Source organism: Triturus cristatus, chromosome 4_1, assembly GCF_964204655.1.
Source record: "Triturus cristatus chromosome 4_1, aTriCri1.1, whole genome shotgun sequence".
Lineage (NCBI taxonomy): Eukaryota > Metazoa > Chordata > Amphibia > Caudata > Salamandridae > Triturus > Triturus cristatus.
This window is the reverse complement of record NC_140585.1, coordinates 1203410633-1203430463: the sequence shown is the minus strand read 5'-3', so window position 1 is coordinate 1203430463 and position 19831 is coordinate 1203410633. Positions and strand designations below refer to the sequence as shown.

Sequence of the window (19831 nt, the reverse complement as noted above, 5' to 3'; positions counted from 1 at the left end):
GCCCCGTTCCACTGAAATCCGATATAGTAAATGTGTATAGTTATATTGCAGCCACCGAATCATTTCAATCACCCGCCGCTGCTGTACGGAGATTTATAGCCCACGCTGTGCCGTCAGTAAGTCTCAGCGTATCATTCTAGCGGGTCGTCTGGGAGAGGGTGCTGATACCGGCTTACTCGGCCAAAACACTGGCCGCCATCTTGCCCCCTCTGTCAAAAAAAGCTTGGATAAATATTTTGGTTTTTTACGATGTTACTGTTGTCACTATGACAGTCACGATTTTGGCTCAAATACTCACATGTCGCAATGGCGTTGGCTAAGATACGTATAGCATCATGGAATATCTGTGGTCTTAATAATGGCAAGAAAAGAGCGTTATTCTCAACTATTGTCCGTAATCTACATTTAGAGGTTATATGCTTACAGGAAACTCACGTGCCCTGGAACAATCGAGATTGCCTAAAACTCCCTGGTTTTGACCTGATTGGGTGCTCTCGGCAATCCTCGATGATAAGAGGGGTGGCAATTTTATTGAGGCGCGGGGTAGGGTCCTGTGTTAGAACCACACAAGACAATGGGGGGCGATGGGTCATAGCCGAGCTTTTGATTAGTGGCACAATATTCACTATTTGTTCAGTATATAGCTCCAATCTCGACGACCCCGAGGTTCTACATTATTTAAACGTTGAGTTAGCGCAGTGGCCTCAACCCATCTGCCTTTGTGGTGACTTTAATATAAACCTTGCGGCTGACTTTAATCTTATGGACGGTCAGGGAAGATATCTGGGCAAGAAACCGAGAGTATTTAGGGCACTGCAAGCATTAGTCCAGGAATATTCATTGACTGACCTTTGGTACCACCATTTCAAATATTTAGATGGCTATACATTCTTTTCTGCTCCGCATAGAAAAATGGTGCGGTTGGACTATATTTTTCTGGCTGATCAGCTTGCAGACTCTACTTCAATTTCAATTTTCCCCCGCATTATTTCAGGTCATAATCCGGTGGTTACCACTCTTACTCTGAATGGTATTGTTCAACCCATCAAAACATGGACTTTTGAGAGAAAGCTTATAACAGACCAGAAGTATTTAGATTATATGAGGCCGTGGGTATCTGAATTTCTAAACATTAACAGAGAATCAGCCTCCAGTAAAATTCTTTGGGATACATTAAAAGCAGCTATTCGGGGTGAAACTAAGAGCTTTTCATTTTTTCATCATAGGCAAATTCAAGAACAGATTAGGACCAGGATTGAAACTTTACGTTCTGCAGAAATCCATCTTACTGACGCAATTAGGGAAGGTCGGGACTTATCCTATAGCCAAACTCAGGTAGCCAACATCAGAGCTTCTTTGCTTGAGTTCTTTGGACAGGACCTCGCATCTAAATATCTTCAGTACCGCTTGATGATGTTCGAGTTTGGTGAACAGTCGGGCAAGGTACTGGCTAAACGACTCCAGCAACGAGCTATGGCGAACCACATCACCAAGATTCGGGATACTCATGGTAATATTCAAGATACCCCAGAATCTGTCCTGTCTGTTTTTTCTGAGTTTTACACATCCCTTTATACGGAAGAAAATGAGGACTCAAATGCAGACTATGATATTAGTACCTTTTTAACAGAACTTAACACTCTTAGAGTAACAGACCAACAGAATATGATTCTGGCAGCACCCATAGAATGGGATGAGGTGGAAATTGCACTGAACTCATTGGCTAATGGTAAGGCCGCAGGCCCGGACGGAATCCCTTTGGAATTTTATAAAGTATTCCGGTCCGAGATCCGTCTGGATTTTCTGAAGACACTCAGAGAGGCACAACTAGGCCAGATTCCAGATTCCTGGCGGTATACAACCATCATTCTTTTTAAGAAGAAGGATAAGCCAGAGCTTGAACCTGCATCATTTCGCCCGATATCACTAATCAATACTGACAACAAAATATTTGCAAAAATCTTGGCAACAAGGCTAGCATTAGTGATATCACCATTAGTTTCCATTCGCCAACATGGATTCATCCCAGGAAGGGACACGGCGGATCATGTCCGTCGTGTTATAGCGTGGAGAAGTGTGGCTCAGGGGTTAGAGGCGGCAGACCCGGAAGCTGAGATCGGTCCTGGACCAGGGTTCAATTCCCCGCCTTGGCGGGTCTTGGGCTAAAAATTCCACGGACTCGATAATTCTCGCCCCGGTGCCTCCTCGACTCACGGGTTCACACTCTGCGACTCTGGGCAATAGCTTGTTTAATCTCCACAACGGCCCCTCGCGGCGGGATGCCTGACTTTCACCTTGTGGATACCCTGCTATCTCACAGGGGAATACCAGGACGGGTTCCCTAAGCAAGCGCCGGGAAACCCACAGCGGGTAGCTGTGCGCCATATAAGCTCAACTACATTTACATTTATAGCACTATTAGACTGGGCGCAGGCCACGGGATCTCCCCTCGGTGCAATCCTGCTGGACGCCGAAAAGGCGTTTGACAGGGTTGCCTGGCGCTTTCTCTGGCGGGTTCTGCATTGGAAGGGGATCTGTCCTAATTTTATCCATGCCCTGCAATCATTATATATAACACCTCGGGCAACCCTATCTATATCCGGAAAGGTTTCATGCCCTTTTCCAATCAGCAGGGGTACTAGACAAGGCTGCCCCTGCTCGCCCCTGCTGTTTGCCCTCTATATAGATCCATTTCTGAGCAAACTTGAACTTTGCCCGAATATAGCCCCTGTTAGGATTAATACATTCGAATTCAAAGTCCTAGCATATGCGGACGATATCACAGTGTTAACTAGGGATGTCTCTGCTTCATTCTCAGCAATTAAAGAGCTGGCTAAATACTATGGCCAGCAGTCGGGCTATAAACTTAATGCTCAGAAAACTCAGGTGGTCCAAACAGCTGCGATGGGTCCTTATAATGCGCCTGTGGTTCAGAGTGCACGCTACTTAGGGATAGAAATAACAGCTGCGATTGATAGACTGCCCGACATGAACATTCTGCCCATTATAGATAAAGCCAGTTTTGCATTACACAGATTAGATAATCTACATTTATCCTTGTTTGGAAGACGCAATGTCTTAAAGATGCTGATACTCCCGAAATTCTTATATATATTTAGGACTATCCCATTGGAATTTGCCCAATCAAGCCTTGCCCGTGCAGCAAGATGCTGCAGTAGGTTCTTATGGGGCTATCGTCAGCCACGCAGGGCAGCAAAATGGATGCAGCTTCCATTGGAAAGGGGCGGGTGGTCGGTCCCCAACCTGCTCCTATACAGTTGGACAGCGCTGATTCAACATTTTGCTGTTCCGCTGTTTGGGGATAGAGCAAATCTCCCACCATGCCGCGCACCATCTATCTTTGAAATAAGTCTTGGACAGGCTGCCAAGGGGATATTAATGTCCGTACTTGAACCTAGCTATTATAAAAAAAAACAAATTCAAAGTTATTATCTCTATGTATTCAGTATGGAGGAAGGTTCGGCGTAGATGGTTAATTTCTAGTATTAATTTCTATACCCCCTTGTCAACAGCCATATTGCTTCCCTGTATTTTTCAAGACAACGTTACAATACGGTGCGGGCACAAGGGATTAAGACAGTAGGGGATCTGGCTTGTGAGGGAAGCATGGCTACCTTTTCTTTTTTTTAAAACAAGTTTTTACACTGGATACTCGTGAATTCTTGAAATATCTACAGGTTCGAAGCTATTTTGGTAAACTACTGCATAACACTCCAACTTTATTTTGTAGGATTACACTTATGGAGTTAATTTTGAAAAATTCACGAATTGGACCAATTTATAGATTTAAAGATTTCCTGATATTTCTATGTTTTTTTGTTTTTTTTGTTCACAGTTGGTTTCTTTTAATGTCCACCAAGGTACTGGATCCTTCATGTGGGTTGTACTCATAGTTTTTGGGATACACAGGGACAGTAATTACTGAAATATTGGAAACTTCGTCTGGAGTATTTTTTTCTGGTGCTCTGAGAAGGGGTGGGGATGAGGTGGCACCGTGGTTTTGGGCACCGCCATGCAGCATCACTGTTCAGTGGCAGTGCCAACCCACAACGCTTATAGTCATGGTTATGGTCCGTGTGCCAGGTACCCCACTGCGGCATGTCCGGTCTCTCTTCATTGGACAACTCACTGGTCTCCGGAGGGCTAGCAGGTGATCCAGGCTGAGAGGTCTAGATATGGCCTGAGGGATGCTTCCTGTCTGCAGACAGTGTTTTACTAGTGGGACAACGTGATACCTTGAGGTGGATCAGGATATGGTCAACTTTTTTTTGTAGTGTTTACGTCTCTCATATAATAAGACAGCCTTGTTTGACCCAGATATGAAGTTGGCTACTACCCTTGTCCATTCAAGATCCTTTCTAATTAAAACACCCTGATTGTTTGGACAGAAGGTTTGACACTAAGCTGTGATCGATGGCAGGGCCGGACTTGGAACCCAAACCAGCCCTGGCAATTTTGACGGACCAGCCCCCTTGCTGCTTTTGTTACTAGGTCTGATATAAGCACCACTGCAAAACCGGCCCTCTGTAACAAACAAGCATTGGCATAGCCAATAGGTCTCGCCTTTGGGACCTTATAAGTGTTTAGCCATGCAACAGTTGCATAACTAAATACTTATAAGGTCCCAAAAGCGAGACCTATTGGCTATGCCAAGCGGCCGTGCGGCCGCGAAAGGGATCGCGATCAAACATCAAAGCGGAAACATCCTTTACGAGAAAAACTGCATTTAAAAAAAATAAAGATTGCTTTATTAAAAAGCAATCACAGTCATGGTAGTCTGCTGGCCACCATCCCCGGGATGGCTGCAATTCCTAATGGATCACAAACTGCAGCGTACTTCGTTAATATTCATGAGGTAGGTCATTTGTGACCCACTAGGAACCGCTATTTCAAAGATGTAAACTTTCTTACACCAGGATTTGTGTTTTGTGAATTCAGTAAGAATCTCTATTAGGAAATCGCGATTTAAAAAAATGTGTACACGTGGCACTATTTTTACTGTTAATGAGGTGTGCACTATTTGAGTGACACATAGAGGATGGGACTCAGCATGGAGCATAGTACCTAGCATCTTCTTACTTACATCATGGCTTTAGATATTGCAGTTAGTCAAAGCATACACAAGGGATTACATGAAGATGAAAAGCTGGCACTGGGTGGGTTGCCATGTTAGAGTAACCATTAACTGGAGTGACCTGGAGTTTACATACGTTATTGAAGAAGAACTGATAGAAAGCCTTCACCTACATCTGTGAATCTTTGGAGCATAGAGCATTACAAAATTGCAAGACAATTCTTGTGGTTTTTCAAATGCAGCATTTTTTACTCCATAGATCACCTTTCTGTAATTTATTATGGCTATCTTACACATGAGATATCATATGCATTGTTCAAAGCAGAACAGATGTTTTTTTATGTGGCAACATTTAGGCTCAAGACTGCCAGTGGTTCTGGAAAAAGAGAGAGATTTTACCCACTAAATGACCAGAAGTCATTTGATGTTTAGTGCCAGCAAATTTGAAATCATGACGCGTGGGTCTTTGACAGAAGTATTTAACTTCTTCCTGGTGGTCTACTGAGCACGGCAGATTACTGTAACTGGCACCTAAAATGAAAGGCTTGGCAAGCAACATGAATGCAGACCTTAGCCAAGAAATCCAGATCAGTTCGGATGTCAGGACCTCCTTCCATCATCAATGACACCCCAGGAGAATCTACCCTATTGTTGGTTTCTCTCACTTAGGTCAGGTCACTATTACTCCAGTGCTTTCAGACCTAGGTAATATCAATGGTTTCTACGATGGTGCACCAGGGTATTCTTATCGAAATTCCGATGGGTCCAGAATATTGCAGAAAAACTCCTGCAACTTCAGCTCAGATCACTGCTTTATTCCTGTAGACAGAAGAGTCCCCTTCACGGTCCTAGCATTACTATCTGCACACTCAATAGAGGATGGGCTTCCTTCCTAGGGGCGGTGCATTCCTTAGGGTGTTGGGGCGTTGCCATGCTTATATTTTGTCCCTCATGGCCCCCCAATTAAATGTAAGTAAAGTCGTAAAAATATTGTGTTTTGCTTTGCATTCTGCCGCACGCCGTTGCAGTATTGAGACATGAGGTGGGTCCCTTAAGAAGTCAGCGCAGGACTCAGGCCTGAGGTGGTGGGACTTAACAAGAATGTATCACAAACACCATCAGAGTCAGAGGGGCCAAAGTGCGCATGTCGGGTTTGGGCGGCTGCCTCTCTCCAGCCAACCTGACATGCGCACCTGAGACCACTCAGAGTTTCTTCCCCCTGGGCCTGCTGGAGCTGGGGCGACTCATAGCTGCAGCCCCCACTTTCAGTGTGAGCATTAAGGGTGTCTGCCCGAGCCATTCCAGGCACTGCTGTAGAGAAGCAGCAGCATCTGGATTGGCTGAGATAGACGCCATAGTAGTTTCTTGGGGCCACTGGCACAGTTTGTTGGAGGCAATACAGGGTGGGAGAAGGCAGTCTCGAGTTCCTCTCTTCATGAAGAGAGACAGGCAGCAGCGTTCATTGCAGGCCGGCCCTCTGGAATGTCTGGAGACCGCTGTACTGCAGCGTCACAGGGCTTTAGAAGTACCCTCGTATGTACGGAGGAGAGCGCTCACCTGCAGAGGACAGGAGTCCTGCCGCATCCTTGCTTCCAATGAAAGGTGCCCAACCGTCGCAAGGGGCCCGAGGAGCTGTTTCACGTACGCCATGACAGGTACGTACTGTACACCAGGCTTTATGTTATCCAGAAATCACCCCTACAAGAGGAGTTCAGCAGCGCAGACAATTATTGTGAAATGGAGCAAGGCGTGTGAGTAGCAATGTTACTAGTTGGTGTGTTGAAAGAGTTCAGGCATTTCTTTTATTTGCAATACATGTGGTGCATATATTTCTTTACTTGTAACAGAAAAGCCATAAAAAGTACACACATTGCCAGACATGGTTGATCCAGGCATAAATGACCTATGGCACGCTCACAGCCTGGCTACTTGCCCATGAGGTTTGAGAGTCTGTTCGTAGAAGGTGTTGTGAGGCCTCCTGCTCTCCCTTCTCTCTGTAGAGCCCACCCTGCTGTTAAGAGTGATTCAATTACTTGAGAGCAACGCCTGCAGCTCCCTGGTTAGTGTGCAGGCAGTGAGACTGCCATACAGATGCCACTCTGGATGTGACATGTCAGAGTCCCAGTTTCTGCCTGGTGCCACCTCACATGCACTGTTGAACTAATGCTGCAGTGGGAGCTGGTTACGTCTCACTGGCGCTTTGTACCATGGACCTCTTCCACAGACAGACACACATGGGGCCATTTACACAAGATACCCCGGGGACTGCACCCACCTGCGATGGATCTTTAATCCCTTTTAAAAGTGCAGGCGGGCTGCTTTAAAGCCGCTCCGTATTTCACTTGCACGCGCTTCCCCCTGGGCTGCAGGAGTTCGCGCCTGCCATGGTGGCAGCGCATTCTATGTAACAGGGCGCACTTTCCCTATTTGCGCCTTTCACACCCGTTTTAGCAGAAAAGCTTTTCGAGTCCTCACCATATTTGCATGCAGGTGTTGGACTCCTCTTGCAAAGTGTGTGTGGTGATTTCCAACTTGTGTTTTATCCGTAGTTATTTGACCTTTAAGAACAAGCACTGATGCAAAAGATACCAGAGGCCATATTACACAAAGTGCCACGGTGGTGCAACAGGCGTTTGTGCCCGCTTTGCCTGCCCCAGGGCACTTTGGTATTACAGAAGGGGTTGCCCATGCGTGTGCGGTCCGTTCTCTATTACCAATAGCGCTGGTGCATATAAAACGCCAGCGCTATCTTCAGGGGGCATTCCCTCAGTTGCTTGGGAGGCGACCCCATGCAAATGAGGGAAACCCTTTGCCTCTGCACCTGTGCTGTATTACAGAAGCAGGTGCAGAGGCAAAGAAGCTCTCAGGTGGCGCACTGTCAGTGCGCCCTCTGAGAGTAGCCCTCTTGAGGGGGAAAGGGGATCCTATGGACCCCCCAGACACCCCTTTGCAGGCATTATGTGCTGTCACTGACTGCACCCGCCTGCAAGGAGGATCTCTAATTCCCCTTCAAAGTGCAGGCGGGTTGCCGCCTGCACTGTGAAAACAGGAGTGGCTTTAAAGCAACAGTTTCATTTTTCACATGAATGTGCTGCCCCCATGGCAGCGCAAGTTCACGCCTACCCTGAGGGCAGCGCATTCCTCATAATGCTGCGCATTTTCCTACATTGCACTGGGGGCACCTTTTCAAAGGCGAGGTCAGTGCAATGAAGGAATATGTGCTTCATATATAACCCGGCCCCAGGGGCCCCATTATGTAATCGCCCACTTTCCCCGTTTCTGTCAGCAGAAGTCACAACTCATTGAGCCCTCTTGCTGGAGGCCATTACTAATAATACAGCCAATGTACCCCGGAGCCTTTGTACAACTATTTACAAGGCCTCTACACTGCCTATTTTCTAATTCATTGTTTCGATATGCTTGGCTTGGGGATTATTTTTCAACAGATCAGTTTGAGGATTGGGCACATTTTTTATTTATTTCTAATGTTTTCTTCACACTTGTGCTTTAAAATGCTATATTTGGATCCCCTTTTTTCAACAATTGGCAGTAACTATGTGATGTAAAGCAGCCATTTGAATACATTTTGTGCAGAATTTTCTTCAGGTGAGGAGAATTCCCCCTCACCCCCACAACATCCTTTTGCACTTCAGGCTCGCTCGCTCGTTATACTCGGGTATATTATTTTTGCCCTACCACTCTAAAAATCCACCATCCACCACTGTTCCTTCCACCAAAACAAACAACAGCATGCGGCACAAATTCAGCTTTAGCACAAAAGTCAATCTCGACGTGAAAAGACCGAACTTCAGTTAAGCCTGACTCAAAAACTCAACTGTCACCCTCCACACAACAAAACTATGTAGATTTTGTTAAAGCTCTAAAACGTGGCTATTCTTCCTCACATAGCTTTAACATCCTGAAGTAAACTAATGAAGGTAGTAGTTGTTTATTGCATATAGACCATGCACTGAGGGACTTCAGAGCGAATTGAGTATGCTTCAAGATGTGATTTGCCACTTATTCTTAGGCACACTCACCAAGCCATGTTTAGAGCACTTCTCCAGGCCACATGGATGGCACTTACACAGTGGTCTACCTTTGCCCCTATGAACAACCAACATCCATTCCACCCTCCCTACCTTGTTCCTAATTGTTTTTACTCACACCCTGTCAACACAGCCTCTTTCGTACCCTCCATCTACATTATGCTTTTTGATGTTTGTCACAACAAGAACAAAGCACTTCTCCAGTTGTCCCTGAAACAACAACCTTTGATCCGCATGAATGTCTAACAAACCAGCACCTTATCTTTCCATGCGTACATGGAACTGCATGCCTTCCAGGGGAGAGGTCACAGCACTGTGGGTCTACAGCTGTAAAACAATGCACTAAATAAATGGCTGCGATTATTGAGAACTATGCTTTCTCTTTGCCAGCTAAAAATCAACCCTGAAAATGCTTAGATTTGGAGAACACACAGATTCCTGACTGCTTGTAAATCAATTTGTCACAAGAAAGTTACAATTGTAAATTACCACACTTGTTTAGAACAGTGAAAACCAGGACCCTCTACGCTTTGGTATGGTTACTGAAACGGTGATAATGGATCCCTGTGGTGATTACAGATGCCTATAGTGGGTTATTTGGTAGGGCGCAGTCAATCAGTTAATTATTTACAGGTGACGTTGTAATTTTCCAACAAATACTATTATTGGAAATGTACAATGTGGAAACAAAGCACCTTCAACCTTAAGTGAATATTGGAAAACTGGGCCATTTAAATAAGAAGCTTTAGAAAATCTCTTGAAGGTATGATTTTAGGTTCCTTATTGGTGTGAATGATGCTATAAACTCTAATTGAATTTTGACATAGACTTAAAGATCCCTTTAGAAGTGATGTGTAGGGAGGTAAAAATGCCAAAGAATGTTTGCTAGTCTTTGGAGTTGACATTTTTGTTCTACAAGACTACCAATCAGCGATAGGCTCTCATAAAAAGAAAGATGTCTAACGCTGACACTCGTCTTGTTTCAGGCGTGACCTGTCTTCCTTTGGAGTGAAAGTCTACATAATCGAGCCTGGGTGTTTCAAAACCTCAATTACCAACAGGGACATCCTCAATGCAACCCTGGAGGGTATCTGGAGCCATCTCCCTTCAGAGGTAAAGGAGAGCTACGGAGAGGAGTTCTTCAAGAACTGTGAGTGCTTTGCTCATGTACCTAGTGTTCTGCCAGTAATATGGCAAACTGAGTGCTGGCTTGGCTTTGGTGGACTAGTGCGAGCCAGAGAGTGTGTGTGATGTAATTTGTGTGAATGCCTTGATCCATGTGGCAGAACCAAGCATTTCTCTCAGCCTTTTCTTAGGCCACCCCTTTGTTCTCTCCCAGCTTCCTGCTTCTTAAAACAACCAATGCTCTCTCAGATTTCCTCCATAATATCTCCTCTTCTTTGTGTCTGTCTCCCTTCCTTTACTACTGTCTGTCATTTTTCAGCATTCCTTTTGTACCAGCCAGTGTCTCTGGCCTGCAAACATTTTAGTGTCCCAATAAAAAGACCTTAGCTTCCATGGGGCAGGAGGAGGTATAATTGACTGGACATTTGGCTGAATTCATGTAACGCAATGTTGTGTTTCTTCTTTTTTTTTTACTGAGTTTTATATAGCGCGAACTTGACCCGAAGGTATCGGGTATCAGAGAGCTTTACACGAGCTCCAGTTGCATTACATGAGGGCACATTCATTTTTAGGTCTCGCTTGCCTATTGCGTTTACGCAATCGCTATGCGAGACTCTAGTAAGAGGAGCATTTCAAAGTGCTCCCAAAAGTGGATTGCATGGCGAGCACGCGCACAATCACATGCATCGTGCCGCCATGCAATCCGTTTGGGGAAGCGCTTCAGCCCACTGGCGCCCTCGGCATCATACTTCAAAGGGTCCGCTCCCCCACCTGGAATGCACTCCCCCGCCCCCGCCAAGCGCGCGCGCCATGCTCCGCCGCGTCTCGCCGTGACAAATTTGCTTTCACTTTCGCGCGGCGGGCGCTCGCTTGCGTCCGGAGCACTTTAGAAGCCGGGCTTGTCTTGTTTTCTTCGTAATACGCATTTGTTCTCTACCTGGCTCCCCTCCTTTTCCTAGGCCTCTGTCTCTCTTACGACCCCATTCCCTTTCGCTTATGTCTGTATTTACTGCTCTCTCTCTCTTCCCTTATGTCTGTATTTACTGCTCTCTCTCTCTTTGCTTATGTCTGAATTTACTGCTCTTTGTCTCTCCCGCTCTCCCCATTCTATCCTACTCTCTCTCACGAGCCTTCCATCATTTCCTATCTCTAACCTGTGGTCCCCGTCTACCTCCCGCCCTCTCCCCTCTTTGTGCCCGCTCCCTTTCTCGCGTCGCCATTGATGTAGCGCTTAAAAGGTTGAAAATTGTAGGGGTGCGTTATATTCACAGTTAGTCGGCACCCGCATATAATCAAATGTGTACTCAGGTATTTTGTGCGAAATGTATTAAGAATTGTATAACCTATATCGATTTAAATAGAAGTGTTAGCTATGTACAAGCATATTGTGAATGTATTAGAGAAATGCATAAGAGCTTGGTATGTATAAACTCCAGGCGATGTTAAAATGTGTAGCCTAGAATACGTGATTGTAGACTGTTTAGTTTAACCATACATGAAAAGAAAGACGTAAATGTCAATAGTGTGATTTAGACATGCTTGTGTAACCGAAGTAGTGGCCAGAATTCACATATATCGTTGAGGCGAAAGGCCTGTTATTTTCTTATGTTAGCCGAGGGCAATAGGCCAAAAAGGATTTATTCCAGTAGAGGTTTTAGGCTGTAGTAAATTGCAAAGTTAAAAGATGTGAAGTATGTCTGCATTGCATGATCTCACCCCAGGTGCAAGGACAGTTGCTCGTTAGTAGAGAAGTTCTTTGTTCACAAATTGACTTATGTAGTTAAAGCCAGACATGGGAGTGCATTGGAATGTGCCAATCGTAACTCCTAGTGCGGACGGTGTCTGGGACTCAAGGCCAAGCTGATGAACGATGGAACTGGACAGCGCTCTATGGAAAATTACTGAAAGACGACCCGGCTGAAGAGGAGGTGCAAAGGGCGTGTTCTGAGATCCGGGGTTCTGTATTAGGGAAAGCGCCCCGAGGGTGGAGGCAGAACAGCGCAGCCCAGGGCAGAGAAGAGTTAGGCGAGGAGCTAGAGGGGGCAATTTTAGATCAAGCTCTCTAAGTGAAGACTTCTTAGGAAGTTTCACTCTGACACCTTTTTCTCGATTGAGGGTCTCAAGGGATTGCTAAGTAGGGATGTCATCTAGTACAGAGTAGGGACAGAGATGGTATGGTCCAGTGTCCCTAATATCAACATTGGCTTGGTAGTTTTCTACCTCATGCTTTTAGAAATTGTGCTTTTAGTTATTTTTAGTCGTATGCGGATTCTTCGTAGAGTAGCCTTTGTGTTAGTGCCTATGTACTTGTTGTGCCTCGTATTGAGGAGTTTGTATCTTCAAATCTTTATGCTGATAATAAAAGCCAGAGAGCCAAGAGATTAAGTCTCGAGTCCTTGATCATGACAAATTGCGGACAGCATTTTCTGATAATTGTGTTTATTCCCTCCACGCTATTGGGCAAGTAAAAAGTTCCATCCGACCAGAGTGGGTTCTAGTAGATAATTGACGGATACTAAAATGGGCCGGAGCAGTTGGTAGTAGAGACGGATGGTTACTTCCGATAGCGAGGGACGATTAGATTAGATAAGGATAAGTGATCCTTGAGGCCCAAAGACGATAAGTGATGGTGAATCATCAGATGGTGAGCGAGAGACGACGGCGGCAGATGAGCATCGACGGCGAGTAGCAGTGCGGCAGGAAGCAGCAGTTCCAGGAGTGAGTATGAACAAAATGAGATGTTGTAGATTGCGGTGTTGATTTGTCGTGGGATGTCTTGCGGAGTTGATGTGTATGTTGAGTGATTGTGAGATCAGGCTGTGAGCGCGCGCAGCCCCGGAGTTGTGGTGTAGAAGACACCTGAGATAGATTTTGTTGACCACCCAAAGGGGATCGTGAGGTACCATCGATCACCTGGACCGAGATAGGGGGAGCGAACGTGTGTGTGTATGGCAACTTAACGCTGGTCGTGGGTTGTTGTGTGTGGATCGGAGTGTTAGTAACCTATCAGGGGCGATCTGTCTGGCCGGACGGGGGCAGACGGTCGCCTATCGAGGTCAACAAGGTCGAGAGACTGTGGACGAACAGTCAGAGGCTGTGGACGGACAGCCAGAGAAGTAACTTAATCGGTTATTTCAGTGTATGAATGGGACGAGAGTAGGCGTGAAACGTGTCTGGAGAAGGGAACTGCTGCGAACGAAGGAAGGTGACGTCAGAGAGTGTCGCGCTGTGATAGGCCGGTTAGTGTGAGTCGCGCTGTTATTGGAGGATTTAAGAGCAAGAAGTAAACAGAGTGCGAGATCGAACTTGCTCGTCATGAAGTGTCTTAAGGCTTTACGGGAATTGTGTAGAGGCGACAAGCATGTGGTCACTCGGAAGGGAGAAGAAGCCCCTCCCGAGGATACCCCAGCACATTACATGGCAAAGAATGTGGGGTTACATACCATAGTTTGGATCGAGAATTGGCACAAGATTACACAAGGTGAAGGGGAACTAGCTTTCCCGAGGTATGGCTCATTTAGATTAGCGGTGCTGTATCAGTTGAAGTCTGTGATGGCGTCCTTAAAACCCTTGCCAAGACCAACACAGTTCGAAGCATTACATGCGTGGATCCGAGCAGCGCATGATAAGGAAAAGGGAAGGAGTCAGGAAAGGATGAGAAAATCGATCAGGGCATTTCAGGATGCCAAGTGGGATGCAGCGGAGAAAAGGTGGAGAGTGCAGGCAATTGAGGAAGAGAAACTGTATCCCTTACTAATAGATTCGACGGGGATAAGGCATGTGAAGGCACAGGAGGGGAACTACCTTTACAACGCAACTTTTACAACGCTGTGCTATTACAACGCTTTTTTTACAACGCTAAAACTTTTACAACGCATGCTTTTACAACGCGTTCCATTATATGGTAAGTACCTTTACAACGCATATACCTTTACAACGCATTTTGTGGAAATGCTTTTACAACGCATGTATTTACAATGCATGTGTTTACAACGCAAGATGTTATATTGTAAGTACTATTACAACGCATATACTATTACAACGCATTTTTTTTTGCCAAATATTTATCTTGTTTTTTTTTAAAAATATTATTACTTGGGTAGCATTAAAATTAATACTTGAGTATTTTTTTTTTTTTAATATAGCAATTCTAATTAAAAAAAGGGCAGTAGTTAATTAAAAAATTAATACTTGTGTATTATTTCTGGTAGAAAGGTTTGGTTGGTTAGCAGTAAAATAAATAATTCAGTATTAAAAAAATTTAAAAAAATGCAATATTTATTTGAAATAAGTGAGTAGTTTATAAAAATAATAATACTTGAGTATTGTGACTAGTAGAAAAGTTTGGTTTGTTTGGTGATAAAATAATACTTTAGTATTTTTAGTTTCTATAGTAGTTTCAAAAAAGTGAGTAGATAATCAAATTATTAATGCATGTGTATTTTATTATGTATAAATTTTTAATACTTGAGTTTTTTTAAATTTAATACTTGAACATTTAGTATAGTGTTTTAAAATATAAAAAATAGATACTTCATAAAAAATTATTTTAAATGTTGTGTATTTATCTACATAAAAATGAGTATATAATATTTAAATATATAGAAAAATGATTGAGTACCTATTTTTAAATACTAGAGTATTTTTATCATATATGAAAAGACAAGAGTATTTATATGTTTAAAAGAAAGTGTCCTTTTATAATTAAATGTAAGTGTATTTATGAATAATTTATTATATAAATAAATTAATAATATATTTAAAATATTAATATCAACATTAAAAAATATTTACAGTAATAATTATACCAATTTAACTTTTAAAAAATTTAAAAATCAGAAATAACAATTATAACTTACTTTTTGAATTTATTTCCCACGGTTTTCAATTGAAGTCTATGAGCGTGTTTGTCCTTTATTTATTTTGGCAGCCTCAGCATATACAGCCCGCGGAACAAGAAAATAAGGTACAGAAAGTGAAGTAAGAGGAAGTTTTGCAAGGAAAAGAGAATAGAGCCAAGGTAAGGAACATATTAAGTAATTTAACATTTATATAATTACAGTATTGGAGATTTAAAAACTTAATTAAAAATAATGACAGGAAAAAATTATTTATTTCACAATTTTATTTGCTTTATTAAACATGAAAAAAATAAACATATTTTTTATTAATTTTTCAAAGTAAGTTTTAATTTTTAAACAAAATATAAATATTTTATTTACATATATTAACATTTATTTACAGTTGAATGTAAAAAAGTAGTCCGCCATAAATAGAGAAGTACGCGATGACGTAAGGACGTGTGCGTCGACGTAATACGCCATTTTGCAGAGCATCGGAGGAGGAAGCAGCAGGAAGCTGATCTGCGTCCAGGTAGGAAATATTTTCTGTTGATAATATAGATTAAACCTTTTTAAGGGATACATATATAGTAAGGAAAGAATAAGGGGAGGTTGCTGGAAAACTAATAGATGTATTAAAAGTTGTTAAACATGTCCACATTAATGTCATTAATACATGCCTATGTCGGGTTGCTGAAAGTAAGTTAGTTATTTCAAAAAAGTATGTAACTCTTTCTAAATGAAAAGTTACGGTTCAGACAGTTGTTTTCTTTGTTTCCGAAGATAAAGATGTACTGTCGATCTTCATTTCTTTGTACAAAAATTGTGCGTACTTTAATATTTTGTAAATGTAAAATTGAAATACAAATGAAAATTCAGCTGCAATGTGTATTAAGGAATATGGTTTTATTTCTATTTTATAGTTCGAATTGAGTTTTGGTGATTGGTTTTGACGGAATTTAAATAGGAGTTTTGTTGAAAATTTGAAAAATGGCGTACCGATAATGATAAATGGTTCGAATACTATGGAACAGTAAATTTTGCAGCATTGGTTTATTTTTGATGAAATGAAGATTTGTTTGAAAAAATGCAAAAAACCCGACTTGTTAATTTGAAAAAATTTTTAAACAAAAAATCTTTGTATGCCAATTGAATCATTGTAATTACTATAATTTTTAGCAAAGCAGGAAAGTAAGCAAATTCATTGTTTTAAAAAGAAAGAATGTTAGAAAGATTTTCGAGGTAGTCTATAGCCACACACAACGAAAACTGTTGTAAAATTGCCAATAGTCTCTCAGACATTTCCCTTGTTTTGACTGTTACTCGTGGGTTTAGACTACCTGCGAGTGTTTGTGCTATTCTCATTTCTTGGAAACTTTGCTCCTTCTTCAAAGTTTCCAAAAATGAGTAGAAGTTAGGATGTGGTTTTCCAATTGTATGATTGAAGGAGTTATGCCACCCCTCAATGGCATTGTTTGTTTTGGCCTCTCCCTCTAAACAACTCGTGTAGCAGTTCCACCACTCCACATGGAATCGTGGCTTCCTCCTGCGACCCGATCTGCTTAGGTGTCCAATCCATGTGTCCTCAAAGTAATTTAGAATGGGTGCCAATTTTTCCTCATTACTCGTATAATAAACAGATTCTATAATTGCAGTGTAGTACTCGTCCACACTTTCGGGAGGAACAAAACAAAGTGCAGTTAATTTTTTTAGTTCAAACTGTAATTTGCTATCCCGAGAATATTCTGCAACTAGGGATGTTTTTTGTAGTTTACGCCAAAATGCCTGCGAAAAATGGAAGAAACATCCCTGAATTTGGGTATCCGTGTACGTTTTGGTGATCACATTGATCATGCTCAATTCAAAATCGATTATTATTTTTCGAGGACTTGCAGATGTTTTGCTTTTAATCACTGATAAAAGTTCAGTGTATGTTGCAGAAGTCTTATCAGGTAGCAAACTATACACTAAGGGAATTACACTATTGTTAATCTTAGCATGTATAGTGTAAATTTGAGTGAAAGGATGGGGTGTACTTTTAAACGTCCCATCCATCATCCAAATTTCACTACTTTCTAACTTAGCAAGGTTACGGGGGGTACTAAAAATTAAAATACGTTTCTGAGGGTTTTCGTTGTCATGGAGAAGGAAAGGTTCATCAGAAAAAGAAATAGAAAGATCATGAGGAATTCTAATGTCAGAGAATGTATGTGGTGTAGACAATTGAATATTACTTGCCTGCTTTTGTCTCTGAATAATTCTTCTCAAATTGGGTATTATAGGCATGTTGCTAGCAACATGACTGGGGACATGCTGTGCAACCTCCCTTAAAATGGATCCTGTAGAATCATTGGAGGTGCTTGCAATAGCTTTCATCTCATTAATTGTCTCTCTGATTTCTACATCCATTGCAGAGGCAGAGTGGTTATGTTCTGTGGTTTTCACAACCAAATTATCAACAGTAACCGCTCTGCCACTGCAATGGGTAGTGTAGTATTGCACGCACCTCCAATGATTTCTAGTTAAACTTATTCTTTCCTTACTATATATGTATCCAGCATGGTTTAACAGATTTTTGCCCTTCCTGGATTTTATGAAGTTGGCTGCTCCAAGGCTAGACATTATCTGAAAAAAGGAGAAAAGATAAAACATTTAGCTTGATATTTTTAAATATTTGTATACAAAACATAACATGTACTCAATCCTTTCTTTTGTCTACTGATGCATCTTCATGGAGTAAGAATAGCAAATTGTTACCCCTACAGTATCCAACACTTACCCTACTGCTGCACCTTCCTGGAGTTAGAATAGTAAATTGATACCCCTACACTATCCAACACTTTCCCTACTGCAGTACCTTCCTGGAGTTAGAATAGTAAATTAATACCCCTACACTATCCCACACTTTCCCTACTGATGCACCTTCCTGGAGTTAGAATAGTAAATTAATACCCCTACACTATCCAACACTTTCCCTACTGTAGCACCTTCATGCAGTTAGAATAGTAAATTTATACCCCTACACTATCCCACACTTTCCCTACTGATGCACCTTCCTGGAGATAGAATAGTAAATTGATACCCCTACACTATCCCACAGTTACCCTACTGCTGCACCTTCCTGGAGTTAGAATAGTAAATTAATACCCCTACCCTATCCCACACTTTCCGTACTGATGCACCTTCCTGGAGTTAGAATAGTAAATTAATACCCCTACACTATCCCACACTTTCCCTACTGCTGCACCTTCCTGGAGTTAGAATAGTAAATTAATACCACTACACTATCCCACACTTTCCCTACTGTAGCACCTTCCTGGAGTTAGAATAGTAAATTAATACTCCTACACTATCCCACACTTACCCTACTGCTGCACCTTTCTGGAGTTAGAATAGTAAATTTATTCCCCTTACACTATCTCACACTTACCCTACTGATGCACCTTCCTGGAGTTAGAATAGTAAATTAATACCCCTACACTATCCAACACTTACCCTACTGCTGCACCTTCCAGGAGTTAGAATAGTAAATTATTACCCCTACACTATCCCACACTTTCCCAACTGTAGCACCTTCCTGGAGTTAGAATAGTAAATTAATACTCCTACACTATCCCACACTTACCCTACTGCTGCACCTTCCTGGAGTTAGAATAGTAAATTAATATCCCTACACTATCCAACACTTACCCTACTGCTGCACCTTCCTGGAGTTAGAATAGTAAATTAATACCCCTACACTATCCCACACTTTCCCTACTGATGCACCTTCCTGGAGTTAGAATAGTAAATTAATACCCCTACACTATCCAACACTTACCCTACTGCTGCACCTTCCAGGAGTTAGAATAGTAAATTATTACCCCTACACTATACCACACTTTCCCTACTGTAGCACCTTCCTGGAGTTAGAATAGTAAATTAATACTCCTACACTATCCCACACTTACCCTACTGCTGCACCTTTCTGGAGTTAGAATAGTAAATTTATTCCCCTTACACTATCCAACACTTACCCTACTGCTGCACCTTCCTGGAGTTAGAATAGTAAATTAATACCCCTACACTATCCCACACTTTCCCTACTGTAGCACCTTCCTGGAGTTAGTTTAGTAAATTGATACCCCTATACTATCCCACACTTTCCCTACTGTAGCACCTTCCTGGAGTTAGAATAGTAAATTGATACCCCTACACTATCCCACACTTTCCCTACTGCAGCACCTTCATGGAGTTAGAATAGTAAATTAATACCCCTACACTATCCCACACTTACCCTACTGCTGCACCTTCCTGGAGTTAGAATACTAAATTGATACCCCTACACTATCCCACACTTTCCCTACTGCTGCACCTTCCTGGAGTTAGAATAGTAAATTAATACCCCTACACTATCCCACACTTTCCCTACTGTTGCACCTTCCGGGAGTTAGAATAGTAAATTGATACCCCTACACTATCCCACACTTGCCCTACTGCAGCACCTTCATGGAGTTAGAATAGTAAATTAATACCCCTACACTATCCCACACTTACCCTACTGCTGCACCTTCCTGGAGTTAGAATAGTAAATTAATACCCCTACACTATCCCACACTTACCCTACTGCTGCACCTTCCTGGAGTTAGAATACTAAATTGATACCCCTACACTATCCCACACTTTCCCTACTGCTGCACCTTCCTGGAGTTAGAATAGTAAATTAATACCCCTACACTATC

The 19831-nt window shown here is 42.5% G+C and overlaps 1 protein-coding gene across 2 annotated transcripts in view; it reads left to right on the top strand.

The window, feature by feature from the left end:
• LOC146856393 (retinol dehydrogenase 7-like) overlaps window positions 1–19831 on the top strand; it is a 52280-nt gene that overhangs the window by 12490 nt on the left and 19959 nt on the right. Inside the window, exon 3 of one of the 2 annotated variants that reach the window (XM_085654522.1) lies at window positions 10131–10294. In XM_085654522.1, the coding sequence (XP_085510648.1) occupies window positions 10131–10294 (164 nt within the window). Of the gene's footprint in view, window positions 1–10130; window positions 10330–19831 lie in introns of both variants that reach the window. The other variant, XM_085654523.1, reaches the window with a different exon arrangement.